At 34.6% G+C, this 24,287-nt stretch overlaps 2 protein-coding genes across 3 annotated transcripts in view; one reads left to right on the forward strand and one right to left on the reverse strand.

The window, feature by feature from the left end:
• g2e3 (G2/M-phase specific E3 ubiquitin protein ligase) overlaps nucleotides 1-16,678 on the reverse strand; it is a 102,602-nt gene extending 85,924 nt beyond the window's left edge. Inside the window, exon 1 of the mRNA XM_051133378.1 lies at nucleotides 16,574-16,678. The gene's annotated coding sequence lies outside the window, so the exon portion shown is untranslated. The remainder of the gene's footprint in view (nucleotides 1-16,573) is intronic.
• Nucleotides 1-24,287, forward strand: part of prkd1 (protein kinase D1) — a 56,636-nt gene that overhangs the window by 24,313 nt on the left and 8,036 nt on the right. Inside the window, exons 2-14 of one of the 2 annotated variants that reach the window (XM_051133375.1) lie at nucleotides 2,134-2,272; nucleotides 9,799-9,930; nucleotides 10,021-10,181; nucleotides 11,324-11,347; nucleotides 13,178-13,385; nucleotides 16,051-16,128; nucleotides 16,629-16,827; nucleotides 19,889-20,012; nucleotides 20,132-20,209; nucleotides 20,428-20,713; nucleotides 23,358-23,410; nucleotides 23,810-23,882; nucleotides 24,154-24,260. In XM_051133375.1, the coding sequence (XP_050989332.1) occupies nucleotides 2,134-2,272; nucleotides 9,799-9,930; nucleotides 10,021-10,181; nucleotides 11,324-11,347; nucleotides 13,178-13,385; nucleotides 16,051-16,128; nucleotides 16,629-16,827; nucleotides 19,889-20,012; nucleotides 20,132-20,209; nucleotides 20,428-20,713; nucleotides 23,358-23,410; nucleotides 23,810-23,882; nucleotides 24,154-24,260 (1,662 nt within the window). The remainder of the gene's footprint in view (nucleotides 1-2,133; nucleotides 2,273-9,798; nucleotides 9,931-10,020; nucleotides 10,182-11,323; nucleotides 11,348-13,177; nucleotides 13,386-16,050; nucleotides 16,129-16,628; nucleotides 16,828-19,888; nucleotides 20,013-20,131; nucleotides 20,210-20,427; nucleotides 20,714-23,357; nucleotides 23,411-23,809; nucleotides 23,883-24,153; nucleotides 24,261-24,287) is intronic. The other variant, XM_051133376.1, reaches the window with a different exon arrangement.

Below are 24,287 nucleotides of genomic sequence, written 5' to 3' on the forward strand. Positions count from 1 at the left end.
GCAAAACCAGTAAAGCAATTATGAAGTGTGAAGAGAATTCAGTCAGGAAAACGTTGAACAAAATAGAGCATTTGAGAGATGGATGACTTTAAATTCATGAGTTGGAATTTGAATTGAATTGGCCACAGCACACAAGTTGAAATAGAATGACTGAATGAATGAATTAAAATCCTATTCAAAGTGCAAATTATATATATATAATTTGATGTCATATATTTGATATATATATATATATATATATATAAAATGCTATTCACAGTGCAAATATATATTATATATATAAACATATATATATATATACACACACACACAAAGTACAAATTATATATTGTGACATTTCTTGAATTGATAATTTATATATGTTTATATATTAAATATAAGAAAATATTAGTTTGGTATTAATAATGAAATTCTTAATTATTAATACAAATTTTGAATTCACCTCATTACAGTTGTGTGTGTGTGTGTGTGTGTATATATATATATATATGAAAATATTAGTTTATTATTAATAATGAAATTGCCAAAAATTGTATTTCTACTTAAATTCAAATTTTTTCATTGAATTGAATATATATAAAATGTGTGTGAAGTATGTTATATTATATGTTATATAACATTCTATATTATATAATATAATTATATAAAAATTAATAGAAATATATATAAAAATAAAATGTATAAAAATGAATATGAATTTATTATTAAAATGACATTTTATTAAATTTTAATTATACTTCGTTTCTTTTTTCACATCTTTATATATATATATATATATATATATAAATTAAAAAATGGAATTTAAATTTTTCTTAAATTGCACTTAAATATGTTATATGTTAAATTTTAAATATGTTATATTGTATTATATTAATTATTATGTGTACATAAATACAAACACATTCATGTATATATATATTTAAGAAATATTTACAAGTATATGTATTTATTATATTTTTTATAGAATTTAAATTATATATAAATAAAAATATTTTGTACATAACATATTTCTTTTAAATATATACATTAAATTATGTGTATTTATATATACACAATAACTACATACAGTACACATACATATATTAGGCAAACTCAAACGTTTATTTTGTATGCAATTAATCGCGATTAATCGTTTGTCAGCCCTAATTATATTATATTATATTATATTATATTATATTAGATTTTGTGACATTATATATTGCATATAAGAAAATATTAATTTATTATCAAAAATGAAATTTCATTCTCTTTCATTCTACTTAAATTAATTTTATTCAAATTTTCAATTTGAACAGCAATAATATATTTTACCTCAACTTAAATTCAAATTCACACACACATTTTCTCATATATATGTATGTATATATATTATATATATTTATGTATATTATGTATATTATGTATATATATATATATATATTCATATTCATATTTCAATAGCTGACACTCAACACAGCGTTATATACCAGCATATTTTGCATGTATGAACTTACAGATTGATGTCAGTGTAAATGCGAAGTCCAGATACAAGTTCATTGTGACAGCCAGAGTAGTTTTTATTTGTGATCTTTTTGTTTGTGGTGTAATAAAAGCCAAATAGCTTAGATGTGAGTACCCTTTGTGAATTGTGTAGGTTTGAATTGCCATTACATGCAGGCCTTCTCTGCAGTGTTGCTGCAACTCAACCCAGCAGGGATCAATAGAGAATGAGGCTAGTGAGCCATTTCCCCAGCGGTCTACACGGGTCAGTCAATATGTTGCTCTCTTCTTTTGACATTGAATTGATTGTGAGGCTGCTGTTCGTAAAACTGTTTAGGAGCAGTCAAAAAGAGAGAAAAAAGGGAGGGGAAAAAAAAACATTTAATCCCACGAATCTGCTTTTTGTCAGTCAGGTTTGTCCCATGAGCATCATAATGTGGTTTCTGAGTACTTTTTAATAGCTGAATGAAAAGCCTCAGGTATGAGAAATGTTGTAATTTGAATATGTGGGCAGGGCTTTTAGACGCATTACATGTCTGGCATCAGTAGAGACAAGCAATATAAGCTAACCATCATAAACTACACACCACCACCCACTCAATATAGCCTTTCCTTGGTAAAAACCTGACAGACATCACTTTTCTTCCATCACAGTTCCCAGAATGTGGCTTCTACGGAATGTATGACAAGATTCTGCTTTTCCGTCATGATCCAAACTCGGAGAACATCCTGCAGTTGGTGAGGTGCGCTGCTGAAATTATGGAAGGGGACCTGGTGGAAGTCGTCCTGTCAGGTAAGTGGCGCATTGCTCAGCGTCTAGTCGTGCCCCAAGGCGCAGATGTACATCCATTGTTTTCTCATTTGTAGCATGACACGTTGTTTTATAGATCAGTTAGACAAGACACTGTGACTTTGCTGCAACACCCGCCAAAGTTTTTGCAGTCTGCCACACACCAGAGTGCGATTCCTGTGCCATTTCTGAGTGTTTTTTTGTCTCGTAGTCCTTCCATTTCCCACTCTGGAAAAGTTGATGCGCATCCAAGTTTTGATGCCGCACCCGGTGTGAAAACCGGAGTTGCTTTGCTGAGGAAGCGATGGAGGTATCGCATTTGACACTGCTAAAGTGTTTCTACAAACACTTGGCAGGCCTTCCCCTCTCTTCCTCCCCCTCTCCTCCCTGTGCTATGTCAGGTAATTGAGTGAAGTCTATTCTGACGAGATAAAGCGAGGACTGACACCTCCTCTACCCCCCAGCCTCTCTACCAGGTCTGGTGTGTTTCTCTGTACTTGTGCGTGTCTGTGACAAGATGAATCAGGTGATTAACACACCCAGATGCACACATTCTCATAGACGAGCCTTTGGGAGCCCGGAGTAACACTTCTCAATGACACACTTGACAGCTGCTTTCACTGTAAAGTAACACAGAAGAGTTTTACAACTGTCACAAAAGTAAGGTCAACGGTTATTAATTATGACACCCCCTGAGGGACCTAAGTCATTTTTCTCAAAGGGTATAATTTCAACAGTTACTGGCGCAAAAGTAAATCAATGGTCCAGCTCATAGTTTTCCCTTACTAATAAAAAGAGAAGTTCACTTCCAAAATAAAAATTTCATTTTAATTTACTCACCTCCATATCATCCAAGATGTTCATGTCTGTTTTTCTTCAGCTGCAAAGAAATTTATGTTTTTGAAGAAAACATTCCATTTTTTTTCCATATAGTGGACTTCAGTGGTGGCCAATGGGTTGAAGGCCAAATTGCAGTTTCAGTGCAGCTTCAAGTGGATCTATACGATCCCATTTTCTTTAAGCAATAAAAATGTATATACTTTTTAACCACAAATGCTTGTCTTGCACCAACCCGACCTCACGCATTACGTAATCATGTGAAAGCTCATGCATGACGTAGGCGGAAGTACTGACTTAAGGCCAGTTTTACCAACAGCCAATCTACTGCCGTTAAAATTGTACTGTCAGGTTTTACCAAAGATGTACAATGAAGAATTAGCACTTGAAAAGGCGTGGACAGTTATTTTTGCGCGTCACCTTATTGAATATGCATTTGTAGGAGTTTCCTTTTCAGACGCAAAATTTATGGGAGGAGAGTATTCAAATGTTGTGTTTTACTAATGTTTGCGCTCGTCAATTTACTGCCATTTGTGCCATTATTCAGCACCCTAAAAAAGCATGTCTTAAACTATTTTGCACTTGAAATGGCTGCAGTTATTGCTAGGAGGAGACATCACAGAGAACAGAGAGTGCATGGTAGAAGGGAGAGGATTTTTTTTCCACATGTATTTATTTGGAATGCCAGAAGAACGCATGATTCGAACATATCATTTGCCAAGTCATGTTATTTTTAATTTGCTTCAGGAAATAAAAGACAACTTGGAACCCTCAACTAGAAGTCACACAATACCAAGTCTATCAAAACTACTAGCAAACCTTCATTTTTTGGTCTTTTTTTAACGTACCGTGCACTCAAAAAAATGATTCCACAACACTGTTCTGTTTATTTAAAAATAATAATTTTCAATTAACATTGTGTTAAACTGACTTAAAACATTTTTAAGTCAGAACATTTGCATTTTGGTTCAACTCAGTATTTTCATTTTGAAAGAACATATTTCAATTAAATAGCCCAAAAATAACATTTGATGCTTGTTCAGTTTACTTAAGTAAGTTAATTCAACACAATTTTTGTGGAAAAAAAAGTACTTTACATAAAGGGGTCATCGGATGTAAAGTTCACTTTTTCATGGTGTTTCAACATTAATGTGTGTTGGGAGTGTATGTACGCATCTACCCTATAATGATCCATGCAGTGGATTTTAATTAATCTGTAAAAATAATGTTATTTATATAATAATAATATTTTTCAAATCAAGCCATTCTCAGATGCCTGTCATTGTGGCGTCACACCGACAGAGGCCGCTCCCACGATAGTTGATTGACATGAGCGTTTTACCTCAGATCAGCTGTCACAGTCCACTGACATCCATTGTTTCGATGGCGGAGCAGGGATGTAAGTTAGATTGAGCGATTGAGGTGTTGTGTTGTTGGATGTAATAATGAATATAGTGGTCATCATTTACTCCCGACATCTGAGCCGCTGAAGATGCAGTGGATTACATTTGTTTGTGAAGGGAATGTGCCTCCCAATCTACATATATCCATCTATGTTCGCGCAAATCATTCATGATCCAGCCTCACTTACAGCAGAAGTGCATATAAGGGTATTTTGAATCTTTGCAATCGCCTTTCCTTATAATGTAGTAGTTAGGAAGTTTAGCGGCTAAACACGGCTAAATGTGGCTAAAGTAAACAGGCTCGTCACTCCACAGAGAGAAGAGAGGGGCGGGGTGAGCAGAGCTTACTTGCATTTAAAGGAACAATCCCTCAGAATGAGATGATTTTTGCAGAGCTCATTTTGACAAGGTAAAAAGGGTGTTGTTTTACACAACCATTGAGAATTTTTAACCAAAGTATATTATAGACTTGTCATTAAGACTCTAAAGAATCATTTTTATTAAATCACTTTTATTAAGATGATAAAATTGGGAGACTTGTTAATGTTTAATGTTCTTTTATGTTTGTATTTTTAGAGTTTCTGGTATGTTGGTGTTTTTGGGGATTACCATTATGGTGAAGTGTAGAGCATGTGATTGGGTTGAGGACCTGCTAACATGAGTTAAAGTTGTTTTAATAATAAAATAAACAACTGCTTTGGAAGTGTGGAAGGATTTCTGCCTAGTTAATTGTTTTCCAGTTAAATGTTTTAGTTTGAGCTCAACAAGCATAAAATAATGACTTCATAAACATCAATTTCATTTAAACTATATTTGATCAAACTGAGTTGGCCCAACTCAATTACATTTCATTGCATGAATTTGTTTTTTATGTGTTGGGGTTACAAATATTTATTGGATGGAAATCCTGCTCTCAATTAAACTGAGTTCATCCAATGAATTATTTTTTTTTTGAGTGTTGTGTCTGTGTTCTTTAATTTGTGCATTGTTAGTAAATCACCCGCAGAAATTTCCCTTCCCATCGGCGCTGTTTTGGAATTGCGCACTTGCGCTAATTTTCCCTGTTTAGTAAAACTGACCCCTAGTGTTTACAAAGCAAACATGTACAGAAAGTCAAACGCCCTTTACAAAAAAAGGGGTAAAACAATGATGTTGGGCGATTTTGAAGTTGGAGGAGAAAATGAGATGAGTTTTTCACCCTACCCTGCCTTTTCGAATCAAAGTACACAGACGAAGAACTAACTGCACATGACCTGATCACCAACATGATTACGTAATACATGAAGATGATCGCAGAGCTAGTGCAAGATGGGCATTTGTGGTTAAAAAGTATATATATATATATATATTTTTTTTTTTTTTTTTTTTTTTTTTTTTTTTTTTTTTTTTTTAAGAAAATGACCGTTCGTTTCACTAGATAAGACCCTTATTCCTTGGCTGGAATTGTGTAGAGCCCTTTGAAGCTGCATTGAAACTGCAATTTGGACCTTCAACCCGTTGTTTGAACCACTGAAGTCCACTATATGGAGAAGAATCCTGGGATGTTTTCCTCAAAAAACTTTGACATGAACAACTTGGATGACATGGTGGTGAGTAAATTATCAGAAAATTTGTATTCTCCTTTAAGTAAACTTATTTTACAGCACTTTTAAAGCCTAAATTAATTCTTTGATAGCATTAGAAGTAAATCTGATCTTGCTCACCATATGTTTTCAAAGTAAAAGTTGCATGCTTTGTAATTGGCCTGAATCTGAAAAAAGGCGCAACAAGCGGGCCAATAAATGCTGATCTCTCGGATTATCACTTTGACAGTATCTCCTGCAGTAATTAAAAAGAGCAGCGCTTCATGAAAATATGACCTACGCTTTCTCTGCTGGGTTTCTACCCAGTCTGTTGCGGTCCTTAAAGTCTGCTTGAAGTCTATTTTCTGCTGGATAAATTTAGAGTAACCACGGGTTGGCTTCAGTGAAGCGCGCTGACAGGATGTTTGGCTGTGCCGAGATCAACATAATTGCGACCAAGAAACTGCACGAAGATACAAGCGCTATACAGAACGTGTTGGATTAATAACCACACAAATATCGATTAAGAAGTGTGCGTGTGCCAAATAGTGATTCCCAATCACAGGCCAGAGTGTGTTGGACCAGAAAACGTCCCATTTCCACCGGCAGCGAGGAAAAAAACGACGGGAGAAACAAGTATTTGCATTATGTCAACTCAGGATGCCTTTTCAGCATCATACTCATTTCCCTGAAGCATTTAATGACAGTTTACAGGTAGTTCAACTTGCAAACATATCTTGGCCTTTAAACAAAAGGCAAAACAATAATTTGAATGAATTGAGGTAATTTAGCTGCAGAATGGCTAATCAGAATGTATTCTACTTGAGCGTACTAGGGGAAGCCATGTTGGAGAGGAGGCAACATGCGTGCGTTGAGGCAGGCAGTTCCCCCGCTGCGCTCGCCACTCAGCCGCTATTGGTCCTGTCAACATGCAGCCAACAAGAGCCAATCAAAACACTCCAACCACCCCAAAAGCTTCCCTTTCATAGTACAATTTGCAAATATAAATAAAGCTGGGTTTGTTTGGAAGAGTTTGGATGGCAATTAAAATTCATCATATCTCTGGATTCCGTTCTGTTCTATAAGATTACGCTGTGCTGCGCAGAGAATTATTCTTGGAGGTCAGGAAATATAGAGATGTCATGCAGCTCTTAATCGGCTTCTTTGTTGTATTTTAAAGCTCTCGAACACTCAGAAGGAGTCCTTAATTAATTAGTGCTTGACCACAGGCCCCTCTAAAGGGACCACCATCTCTAGCCCATTAACCCTGACAGACACACGGTCTGCCCATCTGATTAGAATTAGGCAAGGCCAGAGAGCCTGCTGCCCAGGCCTTGTGGCAGTTCTGTGGAGATGGGAAAAGCATGCCAGACTGGCCATTGATAGATTGGATTTGGCCCACCCTCTCATCCATCTGTACCCCAAAGATACACATGCCTTGTGGGAGCTCGAAAGAGGACGGTTCATAAAATAAAGATATAACTCCCTCTGCAACATTTGTTTGCCTTTTTAATCATGACATGTTTACTCAGTGCTGCTGGGATTAAGAGCGAAGCAAATTCCCTCATGAAGTCGAAAGTCCAAATAATGCAAACAAAAACTGTGGTTATTTATGTGAGTTGTTATGGGAAAACAACTTTAATTATGATTTGAAGTTGTAAATTGGAAATTAAGTACTTTGGATGATCTATGACTCACTTCACTTGAACAACCACAATTGCGCACAAATAACAGATGTTTCAGAGTTTAAGGTTGTCAAAACTTGACGTCTCTCATCAGCTATTGCATATCCTTTAATGAATACAAAGGATTTACATTGATGTTTTTACCAGATGCAGTTTTACCAAAGCAACTTAAAATAAAATGCACAAATCACATTAATTGCAAGTATCAGGACAGTTAGCTGAGAATAATGAAAAAGATCAAATCTGAGGTAATTTGATCAGTTTTAATGTTGTAATTGTGAAGTGTAATTGTGGTTGTTAAAGTGAAGTGAGTCATGGATCATCAAATGTTGCAGATTTACGCAGCTAATGAGAAACCCTGAAACAATCACATATTAAGAGACAAAAGACTCACGATTTTCACTTTGGTTGAATGTCAAACAGTTATTCAGTAACTGTTAAAACAAGTGAAAGGATATATTTGGCATTAAAGCCCACATGCTGTTGGGGGTAAAGTATGTTACTAAAATGTGTCTCAACCCTCTCTTTCAAGCTTCTTTCAGCATTTCCTTTTGTGCAAATTATGTTTCTCCACATAAATAATTATAATACATTTTTAATATAATATTTATTCTACTGTTATTGTGCTCTAGAGCAAGACACAGGGGTCATTCCTGTTATTCAGTAAAAAATTACAATGCTAGTGTTGTAATTTAAGGACATATTTCTATGAAAGTGTACAGCACAGAAATATGCTGTGGTCAAGCTCAGGCACTTTATTAATTATAGCTTGATTATTTGCTTATTAGCTGGGTGCCTTACAGGGTGAAAATAAATAGCTAAAATTAGAATTGAGAGTAAGCTTACATGAGGGTGTCAACCTAATTTAGTTTTAGATTAATTTTTTATACAGTTTTTTAAATAAGGATGGATGGAATGTTTTAAAGTGCAACAAACCAGCTAATACCACAAAACCTCAAAAAGGTACAAAACTGTCACTGGGGCAGTACGCTTTCAAAATGTATGAATATGTACCTTTAAGGTACAGATATTTAGCTGTAAATAAGGCACTTCTTAGCTTTTGTAACTTAGGATAGTGTCCAAGTTACAACTTAACTACTATTTTTTGCTGAGAGTGCTGATTCATTTACTCACCCCATGTCATCCAAGATGTTCATGTCTTTCTTTTTTCAGGCAAAAAGAAAGGTTTTTTGAGGAAAACATTCCAGGATTTTTCTCCATATAGTGGACTTCCAACAGGCTGAAGGTCAAAATTGCAGTTTCAATGCAGCTTCAAAGTGCTCTACACAACATTAGCCGAGGAATAAGGGTCTTATTTAGCAAAACAATTTGCCATTTTCTAAAACCAATGAACATTTATATACTTTTTAATCATAAATGCTTGTCTCGCACTAGCTCAAACACATGCATTATGTAATCGCTCATGCATGACGTAAGTGGAAGTGCTGACCCAGTGTTTACAAAGTGAACATGCAAAGAAAGACAAACACCTTTTACAAAATAAAGGTAAAACAACGATGGCAGACGATTTTGAAGTTGGAGGAGAAAATGAGATGGAGTTTTTCTGCCTTTCCTACCTTTTTGAACTGAGGTACAAAGATGAACTAATCTCGCATTAGTGTTTTTTTTTTTTTTTTTTAAGAAAATGACCAATCGTTTCACTAGATAAGGCCCTTATTCCTCAGCTGGGATCGTGCAAAGCCCTTTAAAGCTGCAGTAAAACTTTAATTTGGACATTCAACCACCATTAAAAACCACTATATGGAGAAAAATCCTGAAATGTTTTCCTCAAAAACGTTCATTTCTTTTCGACTGAATACAGAAAGACATAAATCATAATTTGTTACATCTACTACAAAACAAAAGTACCGTATTATTTACGGTCATGTAATTGTGATAAATGAAAACTAGCTAATGTACTACAACATATTACATGTATTTGAGGAAAAAGACACTGTATGTGCTCTACTGGATCTTACTTTGGATCAAAATAGATGAAAAATCAACATTTAGCTTTTTTGTGTGTTGTTTCTGACTTTCAGCCTCAGCTACTGTGGAGGATTTTCAGATCAGACCTCACGCCCTGTTCGTTCATTCATATCGAGCTCCAGCGTTCTGCGATCACTGTGGAGAGATGCTGTGGGGTTTAGTGAGGCAGGGGCTTAAGTGTGAAGGTAAATGTCTAAACATTTCACTTCTGTCAGCTTTCCATTAGCATAAACAGACCACCGTGTAATGGTCTTTTGTCACTATCTTTGTGCTAGGCTGTGGGCTGAATTACCACAAACGGTGTGCCTTCAAAATCCCAAACAACTGCAGCGGCATCCGTAAACGACGACTATCTAACGTGTCCCTCACCGGCCTGACCAACACTCGCTCTGTGTCTGCCGAACCGTCTCCCAGCACCTCTGACGAAGCTTTACTGGTGAGTTTGATGACAAAATTAGATTCACACCATAATGAAATGTACAGTGCCGTTCAAAAGTTTGGGATCAGTAAGATTTTAAATGTTTTTTTAAACATTTGACTTTTCTGCTCATCAAGGCTGCATTTATTTGATTAAAAACACAGAAACAACTTTAATATTGTGAAATATTGTTGCAACTTAACGGTTTTCTGTTTTAATAGACTTTAAAATATTATTTTTTCCTGTGATGCAAAGCTGAATTTTCTGCATCATTACTCCTATCTTCAGTGTTGCATGATCTTTCAGAAATCATTATAATATGCTGATTTATTATCAGTGTTGGAAACAGTTGTGCTGCCTAATATTTTGTTGGAACCTGTGATGTTTTTTATTCAGGATTCTTTGATGAATAAAACATTAAAAAGAACAACATTTATTTAAAATAGAAATCTTTTGTAACAATATAAACTAAGTTTGGGGTCAGTACATTTTTTCTTTCTTTCTTTCTTTGAAAGAAATGTATACTTTTATTAAGCAAGGATGTGTTTAATTGATAAATGATAGTAAGTGATAGTAAAGACTTATACTGTTAGAAAAGATTTCAATTTTAAATAAATGCTGTTCTTTTTAACTTTTTATTCATCAAAGAATCCTTAAAAAAGTATCACAGGTTCCAATAAAATATTAAGCAGCATCTGCATATCTGCATATTAGTATGATTTCTGAAGGATCATGTGACACTAAAGACTGGAGCAATGATGCTGAAAATTCAGCTTTGCATCACAGAAATAAATTATGTTTTAAATTTTATTAAAATAGAAATTTTAAATTGCAATAATATTTCATAATATTATTTTTTTCTGTATTTTTGATCAAATAAATGGAACTAAAGAGACTTCTTTAAAAACATTAAAATCGTATTGATCAAAAACTGTTGAACGGCAGTGTAAATGTTCAAATATAAAATACGACCCACATGAATCTTACAAATGGAAGAGTTACATTCCCCTAATATTGTCTGATGTTTTGAGAGATCATAGATTTGGTCCCTGTTTGTTCACCCTATGCTGGTGCTGCATGCTTGTCCTGTTTATTAACACTACTCAATCTCTGTCTGTCTCTCTCTACCTCTCCCCACACATCTTTTCATTCCTGCCCAGTCTCCTGTCAGTCCTAGCATGGAGGTAGGCACTAACTAATTCAGCTCTAACTAACCGCCGTGTGATATTTTGTCTGTCATACATCCCCTGTTGTATGCAGTATGAAAAATGAAATCAGTTTAATCTGTTTTGAAGCTTATTAAGCCAGATAGAGAGCTCTTTTCTTCAAGAGGTTGAGACATTTTAACCTGACACAAGAAATGTTGTGGTACACATGTAGAGTTTGTTTGAAGAAAACTGTTAATCGGCTGCTGACGGGAGAATCAAACATCTGTTAACTGCTCTCTAATATGTTCCCTACACCTAGACAGGTTACAGCAAATGAACTGCATCTGTACTTTAGCTGAACTACGATTGCCTTACCTTCCACGTGAATCTACTTAAGGCCTTTGGTGAAGTGTACAACATGGCAACAGGAAGCTATTGATCATTTTCTTTCTTTAGAGCACATTGAATAGTTGATTATGCACACCTGCGTGATGTCAGATCTATTCACAACAGGTGGTAAGACATCTGCATCTCTGCCAATCAGCAGCACATTAAAGATCAGCTTGATGAGAAAGTTGTTGTTCTGAGTTGATGCAAATTCATCAAAGCTCAGCATATACAACAATCTCCCTCAGCATGAACCTCGTAGAGCCCTCGTGTTTTTTGTTCACCTAATCGACAGCGGTGTGGAGCTGACTTGGCTCGGGTTAGTACCTGTGAACTTGTGTGACAAATGAATACTTTTGATTTGCTTTTGATAGCATTTGCAAAATGTAACGACTGCTGAAAAAGCACAGTCACAGGTTTCTCCAAAAAATGTTGCTTAAATCCTTAAAAAAAAAAGTATTTTTGGAAGATCGTTTCTGTATAAACACATACCTTAAAGTCTTGGCTGAAATCTATTTAATATTTAAACTTGTATTGCCCAGGATTAAATATATAGTTGTTTTGTGACAACATACCCCAGTAGTCACACTCTGTAGGGGTAAGTTGTCACAATAACACCTGCCATTAAACAACCTGTTATAAGCTTTTTTTTTTACTAAAAAACCTTCAGTATAAAACAGTTATTGAAAAACTCCAAAATATGAAATAGTGCTGTCAAATGATTAATTGTGATTAATCACATCCAAATCGAAAGTTTTTATTTAAATAATATGTATATATAAACACACACACATACCGAATATATGTTGAAAATATTTACATGTATTTACTTTATATTCATAAAATTATTAGTGCTGTCAAAGGATTAATCGCATCTAAAAAAAAGTTTTTGTGTACATAATATATGTGTGTACTGTGTATCTTTATGTAAATATGAATAACACACATGCATGAACAGTATATATTTAAGAAAAATGTTGTTTATACATTCAAAATATTTACATGTAAATGCATGTGAATTTTTCAAAATATATACTGTATGTGTGTATTTATATGTACATAATAAATATACACAGTATACACACATCTGTTATGCAAACAAAAACTTTTATTTTGGATGTGATTAATCATGATTAATCGCTTGACAGCACTAATTAATATTATATATACACATTAATATATAAACAACATATTTTTCTTAAATATATACATGCATGTGTGTGTGTGTGTGTTTATATATAATTAATAAATATACACAGTACATGCACATATATTATGTAAACAAAACTGTTTATTTTGGATGCGATTAATTGCGATTAATCGTGAATAATCTAAATTCATTGCAGTGTGACAACTTGCCCCAATATAATTTAACAGATTACCCTGAACTGACATTTATAAAAAAAAAAAAACAATGTACTAAAAATACAGTTAAACCTGTGACTATGCATCACGAAACACTACATTATTTGTTCACAGCAAAAAACACCATCTGACATCTTTCCTGGAAGAGGCCGCTCCAACTCTCAGTCCTATATAGGTCGGCCAATAGAGTTAGACAAGATCCTGCTGTCTAAAGTGAAGGTGCCACACACATTTGTCATTCATTCCTACACGCGCCCCACCGTTTGCCAGCACTGCAAGAAGCTCCTCAAGGGCCTGTTTCGTCAGGGACTACAGTGCAAAGGTACGAGCTTCTCCTTAATATTTTAAGCTTGATTTGTATCGAAAATATTACACTTTGTATTGTCATACAGTAATTGTTTTAGCATCTTATTGCTTTGCATAATATCGTGCCTCGTCTAAATCCCCACTGATGCTGATGTTTCCGTGTAACTCTGTAATAAAACTGTATTAACTCATCTGAGCCACCATTGGAAAATGATTACTAATTGCTGTGAATCATTACTTTGTCCAGAAAGCATTGCAATTTATTCACAATATCCATTAAAACTAATTACACAAATTATGGTAAGTACACAAATGTGTTTAATATAATATTCACTATAATTTCTCCAGCAGATATGATGTTTTGCTGTTATATAAATGATTGACTGTTTTAGACAGATAATGAGGCTCAGCAGTTCAAATTGAAATACTAGTGTACTGCATACTATTTTTTTAAAAACATAAATATGAAACAGTATGCAAATATTGGCTGAATTTGTAACTTCATATGACTTAATATTTCTGTCACATAAAGATACACCATGTTCAGTGTTTAATTTAAAGCATGCTTGAAATAAAGGTTACTTTCCATTAATTTTTAATTGAGCTTTGTGTAAAAAAAAAAAAATTTGGCAATATGGTAAAATAATCAGTTGCAATGGAAATATTAAAAATCTTGGATGAAACAGGCCTGTATCACAGACTTTGATTACGCATTGCCACAGTTATTAACATCGTAAATTTAGCAACTTTTTTTTTTTTTTACACTACTAGTCAAAAGTTTTTAAACAGTAACATTTTTAATGTTTTTGCAGTGGTTCTCAATCCTAGTCCTGGGGGCCCCCTGCTCTTGACATGTTGCATGTCTCCCTTATTTAACACACCTGATTGAGATCATCAGCTCATTAGGAGAGAGATCTGTGAACTGAACTAACTAGCTGATGATTTCAATCAGGTGCATTAAATAAGGGAGAAATGCAAAATGTGCAGAGCAGGGGGCCCCTAGGACCAGGATTGAGAACCAGTGTTTTAAAGAAGTGTCTTCTGCTCACCAAGCCTCCAAAGTACAGCAAAAACAGTACAATTTTGAAATATTTTTTCTGTTTAAAATAGCTGTTTTCTATTTGAATATATTTAAAAATGTAATTTATTCCTTTGATTTCAAAGCTGAATTTTTAGCATCATTACCCAGTCACATGATCCATCAGAAATTATTCTAATATTCTGATTTGCTGCTCAAAAACATTTAATATTGTTATTATGTTGAAAACAGATGAGTAGAATTATTTCAGTTGTTTCTTTGATGAATGGAAAGTTCAGAAGAACAGCATTTATCTGAAATAGAAATGTTTTGCAGCATTATAAATGTCTATCACAATTTAAAGCAACCTTGCTAAATAAAAGTATTAATTTCTTTACCAAAAAAAAAAAAAAAGCTTTTTAATGGTATAGTGTTTAATGTTACAAATTTTTTTTACTTCAGATAAATGCTGATCTTCCTATTCATCAAAGAATCCTGAAAAAAATGTACTCAACTGTTTTAAATATTGATAATAATAATAATAATAAATGTTTCTTGAACATGTCAGCATATTGTTTCTGAAGGAACATGTGGCACTGAAGACTGGAGCAATGATGCTGAAAATTATTTGTACTTTGGATCAAATAAATGCAGGCTTGGTGAGCCAAAGAGACTTCTTTAAAAACATTAACAATCTTACTTTGACTGGTATACTATATATATTTGAAAATATACTACATTTATAACACTAATAATTTGTGTTACATTACCTTGGCATTAAATGACAGAAAACCTACTTAATGCTCTTAATGTGTTTCTAATACAATGGCTGAGAGAGTGTCTCTCTCTCCTGACAAATGTAATTAATCTCTCTAAATTTTTTCCTTTTTTGCAACCTTATAGAAAGCTATCATGATTTTTTTTTTTCTTTTTTTCTGCTATTAGAGCAAATGTGAATGCAAAAAAATGATATTTGTTGAAGTTTCCATTCATCTCTATAGAAGTACCCTGGATTTCTGCTTCTGAGAACCCTGGAAATTAAAAAAAAAGAGTCCATTGCTATAGTTTAATGCAAGTTGCATGCATTGCATTGTGGGAGACAGCACTTAGCACAGTGTGCTATGGTTGTGCACTGCTAGTATTAGCTTACATGCATAAATTAAATGTGCTGCACAGTAGTACAAAGTATATGCTACAAAAATAGTATCTGTATTTTCAAAATGTTGTCTATTTTTAGTCTATTAGGTGCCAATATGTAATTTATTGATGCTTGCTTTACAGATCTTACATTCTGATTACACCGCAACCATCAGTGTAACAGATCACAAAATTTGTTGATCCTTTTGTGTCATCTAGAACAGAGCACGAATATAAAGTGACACAACAGCTGCTTTTTATATACGATGTGTTTGTGTAAGAGGAATATATGCCATGTGCCAAGCAGTAAAGAGTGCAGTTGGCTGGGCTGTTACAAACAGCTTTAATGTTCATGTGTTCAATGTGCGAGGTCTCAGCCTGTCAGCCACCAGCACAACAGGAACTCATATGTTTATGCGCCAGATTGGTAGTAAACTCTCTCCCTCGCTCCCCCCTTTAACTCTTTCTCCCTCTCTCTGTCGCTCTGTCATTCTTCTCTACTCTCTTTTCCCTCACACTGTCTCAGACTGCAAATTCAACTGCCATAAACGATGTGCACCCAAAGTGCCAAACAACTGCCTCGGAGAGGTGTCAAGAAACGGAGGCAAGTCTAACTTTAGCGTCTTCATGCGATTCAACGCTGCAGTTTGACGACAAAAACATTTATTTGAACATGAAACACATAATGTGCTCGGATGAAAAAATGGGGTAATGTTGTACGACTAAATCTGTTTGTTTACATCACTTATGATAGTTATGCTAAAATTGATATTCTTATCAATTTACATTATTTTCTATAATACCAGACCAATAAAAATGGAATTTCTTTCTGTACATTAACAGTAAGTGTAAAATGAAAAAGAGCATAATGCTCTTAACTGCAATGGGGGCTATATTATAACTTTCCCTATTTATATTATAATATGATATTATTAAAAGTACTTTTTCTGAATGGAAATTTGAAACTGCTCATTTTCATGTTCTGCTTTCTATGGTTGGTGGTGTTAAACTGACAGCTTATTTCACACATTATGCATCACGTGACTTACTTGTCTTGGTTTGCTTTCGTGCTCGCTCCAATCCTTTTCTTATCACGGCTCATAGATCTGTTGAGTCCCGGTGCTGAATCTGATGTGGTCATGGAGGAGGGTTGTGATGACCATGATGGGGACAGACATAGTCCACTTATCGATGACATGGAAGAGTCTCTGGTGGTAGACTCCGCTGCTCTTTTGGAAGCCGGACATTGTGAGCTTGGAGATTTCCAAGACCAAGATCCAGATGAATCCAACAGAATCATCAGGTAGCTCCTCATCACCTCTAGAAGCACTATAAACAAAACAAAGATAACAAATAGTTGATGTTTGTCCAAAAATACGCACAGGTCTCAGTCAGTGACTGCATAAAAAATACTGGATGCAAAATAAAGAAATAAATGTTTTATTACCACTGTTCAAAATTTTGGGGTCAGTAATTTTTTCTCAAAAGTCTCTTATGCTCACCATAGATGCATTTATTCAATATTTTAAAATATTACAATTTAAAATGTACGAAACAGTGTTGGGGTAATGCATTACAAGTAACGCAAGTTATGTAATCAGATTACTTTTTAAGTAACTAGTAAAGTAATGCAATACTTTTTAATTTACAAGAAAATATTTGAGTTACTTTTTCAGGCAAGTAACACCGGTTACTTCTGGAGTAAGTGCAGTTGGCGCTGTACATAATGCTTACTGTAGTTCTAGACTAAATGTGAACATGTGTTTATTCATCTCGATCAGTATTCCTCAGAATGAATAAAAACTGTGAAATGCAAATTCAGAACATTATGCAAACCTGCAATAATTACATAAGTTAAATAACACAAACATCCTTATTTAGTCCCATTTTTTAACCAATGTTTTTGCTGCTGACCTTTGATGATACAATTCAGCCATACTAATAAGCAAAAATTACTTTAGATAAATATAACATTTGTTTCGTTTTTTAATTGCTGAAGATTGCTGACCTTTTTTATGGAAGCCTGTTTCTGCCACTGAATTTTAAAAAAAGATAATTGCTAATTTTCCCTCACAATTCCGACTTTTTTTCACAATTGCGAGTTTACATCTTGCAATTCTGACTTTTTTCTCAGAATTGCTTGATACAAACTCGCAATTCTGGCATTTTTTCTCCGAATTGTGAGATATAAACTTGCAATTCTGAGAAATTAGGTCAAAAATGTGTGATATAAACTCTCAACTACGGGTTATAACGTCAGATTTGGTGAGAAAATAAAGTCACAATTGTGACTTTTTTTTTTTTCAGAATTGTAAGTTTTTGATTTTATAACAAGCAAATGAGACTTATTAAGCCACAATCATGAGATATAAACATCTTTTGCGAATTTATATTTCACAATACCAAGTAGAAAAGTCAGAATTGCGAGTATATTTCTTGCAATTCTTAATTTATAACTTGCAATTGTGAGATTATGTCACGCAATTCAGAGAAAAAAAAACAGACATAAATTTGCCAAGCAAGGCAAGGCCAGCCCTGATGAGAAAAGTAATGCAAAAGTAACGGAATGCATTGCTAAGTAACTAGGTAACACAATTAGTTACTTTTTTAGGGAGTAATGTAATATTGTAATACATTACTTTAAAGTAACTTTCCCCAACACTAATTCTGGTTAATTTTTCTGTGAAAAAATGTTTTCTGTGTGAGGAGGCACCACAGACAACAGAGAGCGTGTGGTAGAAAGGATTTTGTCCCACACGTATTCATTTATTTGGAATGCCAGTAGAACACATTATTCGAACATACTGTTTGCCAAGCCATGTTATTTTTAATTTGCTTTAGGAAATAAAAGATGACTTGGAACCCTCAACTAGGAGTCACACAATACCAGGTCTGTCAAAACTTGTAGCAAGCATTAATTTTTTGGCCTCTGGTTGGTTTCAATGTACTGTGACTTCTTTATTTATTCTTATTTGCGACTACGCTAATTTGCGCTGTGCTTGGTATATACTGCATTGGTCGATATGTAAATTAGATGTTGCATCTGTGTTCTTTAATTTGCGTGTTGTTAGTAAATCACCCGCAGAAATTTCCCCTCCCATCGGCACTGATTTTAGTATTGTTTAGTAAAAACTGGCCCTTAAATTCTTAAATAAAAACAATTTTCCTGACCCCAAACTTTTGAATGGTAGCGTAACTATTATAGTATAACGGACATTATATAAAATAAAAATACTTAAAGTCCACTTCCAGAACAAAAATGTACAGATAATGTACTCACCCCCTTGTCATCCAAGATATTCAAGTCTTTTTTTCTTCAGTTGTAAAGAAATTATGATTTTTGAGGAAAACATTTCAGGATTTTGCTCCATATAATGGACTGCTATGGTGCCCCGATTTTGAACTTCCAAAATGCAGTTTAAATGCGGCTTCAAACGATCCCATATGCGGTTGTAAATGATCCCAGCCGAGGAAGAAGGGTCTTATCTAGCAAAACGATCAGTTATTTTCATTAAAAAAAATACAGTTTATATACTTTTTAATCTCAAAAGCTTGTGCTTGCTCTCCCTGAACTCTGTGTATTCTCTCTCAAGATAGTATGTCGAAAAACTCCCTCAACTTCAAAAATCATTTTAAAATCATCCTACACACCTGCAGAAGTACCGACCCAGTCTTTGCAAAGTGAACATGCAAAGAAGATCAAACACCCTCAACAAAAAAGGTAAAACAGCAATATAAGACGATTTTGAAGTTGAGGGAGAACATGAGATGGGAGTTTTTTAAACATACCCTAACTGTCATGAACCAGAAAAAAAAACAGTTCAGGCAGAGCAAGACAAGACGAGTGTTTGACAGTAAAAAGTATATAAATTGTATTATTTTTATGAAAATAACAGATCGTTTCGCTAGATAAGACCCTTCTTCCTCGGCTGGGATCATTTACAACAGCATTTGGGATCATTTGAAGCCGCATTAAAACTGTATTTATTTGGAAGGTCAAAATGGGGGCACCATATCAGTCCATTATATGGAGAAAAATCCTGAAATGTTTCGCTCAAAAAAACGTAATTTCTTTATGGCTGTACAATCTGTACATTTTTGTTCTGGAAGTGGACTTCTCCTTTAATATTAAGGACAAATACAGAAAATACACTCATTAAAAACTGAATTCACTATTAGTTTTGCTGTGTTCTAGGTAACAATCTGAGTTAAAATGTGTTGTTCATGTTTTTCTGTTTGAGGTCAAGAACAAACTAAAAAAGGAACTAGACAGTTCCTAGACTAGTATTCTAATGCTATGAAATAGTTTTTGACCTGCAATTGACATGTTCTAGAAGGTTTTGACATGTCACCATGTTTATAAGCCCTTCCACCAGCAACAACATCCCACTTATGCGGGTGGTTCAGTCTGTCAAACACACCAAGAGGAAAAGCAGCAATGTTATGAAAGAAGGCTGGCTTGTGCATTTCACCAGCAAAGACACTTTGGTAAGTGCTCTGTGTTTCCATTATAAATCTTATGAATTAATAGGTGAAATACCAAGTGAACTTTTCATACTGTACATGATCTTTTCTCTAAACTGTTATTGTTGTTGTTTTCACACTAGCGTAAGAGACATTACTGGCGACTTGACAGCAAGTGTATTACCCTATTCCAGAATGACACTGGGAGCAAATACTATAAGGTAACTTCAAGTCAAAAAAATCAAGTCTGACACTTAAAACGCACATTAACAAATTAATCTAGGAAGTATCTTGAGGGCTTTCATCATTCCTTTTGATAATGTTGATAGTTTGTCTTGATAGGTTTCATGGATCACCACACACATCAGATCCACACATGTCTCTGCAATATCTTTGAAGTTTCATCTTTCAGATAAGACCTCTTAACCCTTTCCAACAGGAAATTCCTCTATCTGAGGTGCTGTCTCTGGAACCAGCGAAAACATTCAACCTTCTGCCTGAGGGTGCCAACCCACATTGCTTTGAGATTGCCACAGCATCTCTTGTGTACTATGTGGGAGAGAACCTAGCTCGAGCTGACGGGGGAACGCCGTGCTACGGAAGCAGCGTGCTTATTAGCGGTGTGGGACAGGACGTGGCCCGCATGTGGGAGATGGCCATCCAGCACGCACTTATGCCTGTCATCGCCAAGGGCATATCTCACGGGGGCCATCACAGCCACCACAGTATGAACTTCATGGTGAAACATTTAGGGGCTCATGCAAAGACCCTTAGAATGTTTCTGGGGGGAAACACAAGAAATACAGAAATGCAGTGCAGTTGTAACATTATATTGTGTACAAATATGTACTGCATTTGATAAATACCTTGTTGATCATAATTTAAATACATTCTATGCGTACACTGGGTTAAAAACAACCATTTCTGGGTTATTTGGCAACCCAGCGCTGGATAAATATTGGACAGAACACTTGTTAGGTTTTATACATGAACCTTTTGAGTTGACAAAGTGCTGGGTCAGTCAACCTATTAACGGTTTTTCATTTTAAATCTGTTTATATATATATATATATATATATATATATTCTTAATTTTTATTTTTATTGAAAACAAATGCCTTTCCGATGTAAAATGAGATGTGAAAAGGCAGAAGAACAATTTCGGCAATAGGCGGACGCGAACTCGGGTCGTTTGCGTAAAAAAAAACCCTAATTACAAATTTAAATTTTTTTGGGGGGAGGACCCACCCACATTTATTTTGCTTCCGACGCCCATATATATATATGACAAGAACAGTTCACATACAATACTTACCTATTAAATGTCAAGTGAGTCTTTTACAATCATAAAATCTTTGAAAACATTCAGTAAAGATTTTAGGACCTTTACCTTTACTTTTTTACCTCATGCCATCTTGTCAACCCGTTAAACGATGGCGCATTATCAGTAGCGATCCTGCTGTAGTCAGTGGAAACGTTTGTTTGTTACACATAACAGTGACGTCGCGATGTGTTTCAGCCATAGACTGTAAAAAACATGGACGTAGTGTCCGTGACGTCACCCGTAGATTTCTGAAGAGCAGGGTTTCAGCCCTGGTCGCACATTCGTTTGGCGGGAAGTGAAACTTTAATTGTGATCCGGTGAATGCTTTGTTTAGGCTAGTGTTCCAAGCAGACGTTAGCTGCGGAGTACATTTAAACAATAAAGGAAATTTATGAGATTACAGATGTGTTCCTAGTTATACAGTAGTCATAATAATTTGATAGGAATACAGTGTAATACATATCTTAATTTGATTCAGGAAGTTTCCCGTCAGTTGTTTTCTCTCAGGACAGAACATAAAATGACCACTGACAAATGTATCCAGTTTTAACCGGTTTGACACAGACTACCCAACATTGGGCTACACTGACCCATCGCTAAGTATATAAGGGTGTTCATCATCTATATTGACAGCACAGTGACCCAGCAACTGAGTTACAGAAAAACTACTCATCACCTGGGAAAAATGCTAAAAATAACCTAATAAAATGACCCAACAAGCTAAACCCAGCATTTTTAGAGTGAAAAAAAAAAAAAAAAAAAAAAAAAAACAAAACCCCTTGAAGATTTACCAATATGCAAAGTGATTAAAATTTATTTGGAGTACTACTTGTGCACAACGCACATTTCTTAATATTAAAGATAAAATATTATATGTTTTAATGTCACTGTTGATGAGGATTGTATGATCTTTAAATAATATCAGTCTTTAAATGTAAGATTTAAAGTGGACCTAAAGTATACTTGCAATATTTCCACTTTAGCACAATTAAATATACTTAAAGTAAATACTAAAGTATATCTTTAGTTGGACTTCAGCACTACTTCTGCACAATTAAAGAGCATTAAGTACAAAATTAGCTGTTCCAATTTAGCAGACCTTAAAAAATACCAGTTAAGTATACTACTAAAAGTACAACTGCAGGGTATTTTTATTAAGTACATAATATGTAAATGTATTTGTAGTATACTATATTTACTATGTAGTATCCACCTTATTTTTCAATGTGGAAGTAAGCCGTTTTCTGGTAATGTGTTAGACGTCCGGTTCATAATCCACCATAGGGAAATAGCGAGAAGAATATCGAAGTGCAGTAACCGGTAAAACAGTTTGCACTACAAACCAGTGTGTTCATAATTAAGATAATACATTAAAATAATATGGTAAGACACGCCAGTTTGCAATATCAAGCAGCAAAACAAGCTTTTTGTGCAGCTAAAAATAGCTGGAAGTGGATGAGACAAAAAAATTACAAATGGCTGCACCCATTCATGGGAAAAATAAGGTGGATATGTAGCATGAAATAAATGTAGTTTAAAAACATTTTAGTATATTTATTTTTCACTAGGGCACATTCAGAAATTTGGGAGAATGCAATATTTATGGCCATTTATTATACTCAATAAGAAAAATGAGCACCTTAGATGTTGATCATCCTGACAAAAATTAAATAATTTCGAGGTACTTTCAATGATATATAGTATTCAAACTGAAAAAGGTATAAAATAAATAAATAAAATAATAACAAAAAAGGTGTACTTGACAACCCCAGTGTTACTGTAGCATTATTTATATACTGTTATGATATTTAATAACAATATTTTAAACTAGATTTTATTATTTTAGTTATAATTTCAGTTGTTTAACATACACATATTCAGTTATTTGCAAAGGCAGCATGGCTAATTTTTTTTTTAAATACTTTTTGTATTGTCATGTATTTCGTGTTCAGGTTAAATTAGTAAAGGTGTAAATCTGAGAAGATGGCATTCAGTACAAGAGAGACATAATGATTTTTGTTTGTTTGTTTGTATTTATACCAACAGAAGAGGTCTCCATTAGCATCTCTGTATCCAACTGCCAGATCCAGGAGAATGTGGTAAGCTTTTTCTTACATTTGAGAAACGCATATATCTCATATTCTTTCTGCATCGTGCTTTGTTTCCATGTGCAAGAGCTCGATGTTCCTGTCGGCTTGCCTATACCTGCAACCTTGAGTTCCAGTGTGATATAAACACACAATGCCTCTATTGGAGATTATTTTGATTACCTGCTCGGCCATGGGGTTGCCATGGTTACTCGAGTCTTTCTGACACAGTCCTAGTGAGATGTGGAAATAGCTCTTTAGGCTACTGGTCTGAATTCAGCCATTGTTACAGTACAAAATAAAAAAAAGACTAGATCAGAAGAAATCTGATGTATCAAGCAGAGCTTCTGAGCTTTGGGAACAGCCCTTTTTGGCACAGACGCTTACATTTTGTTGCTGTTTTTCTTACAGGATATTAGCACAGTGTATCAGATTTTCCCTGATGAAGTACTTGGCTCTGGGCAATTTGGCATTGTATATGGAGGTAATGTCCCAGTCTATTTACAGGGTGTTCTCTGACATGAGCACCCGTTTAGGAAGTGTTCTGGAATCTGTACATTAGAAGAGTTTTTTATTGTATTTAAATGTTTTAATATTTAAATACAGCACAGAGCTTTCTTTAATTACAATTAATTGTAAAGTGTACATAAACATAATGTACATGTACATAAACATTTACATATAACCATACTTGACAAATGAAGAGGAAAATGCACTACACCGCAATATAAATCATCCTTTCTGATATAACGCAGGAAAACACAGAAAAACAGGCAGAGATGTTGCCATCAAGATCATAGATAAGCTGCGATTTCCCACCAAGCAGGAAAGTCAACTGCGTAATGAAGTTGCCATTCTCCAGGTAAATACAAAAATAACACACCCACAA

Source organism: Labeo rohita, chromosome 17 (assembly GCF_022985175.1).
Source record: "Labeo rohita strain BAU-BD-2019 chromosome 17, IGBB_LRoh.1.0, whole genome shotgun sequence".
NCBI lineage: Eukaryota > Metazoa > Chordata > Actinopteri > Cypriniformes > Cyprinidae > Labeo > Labeo rohita.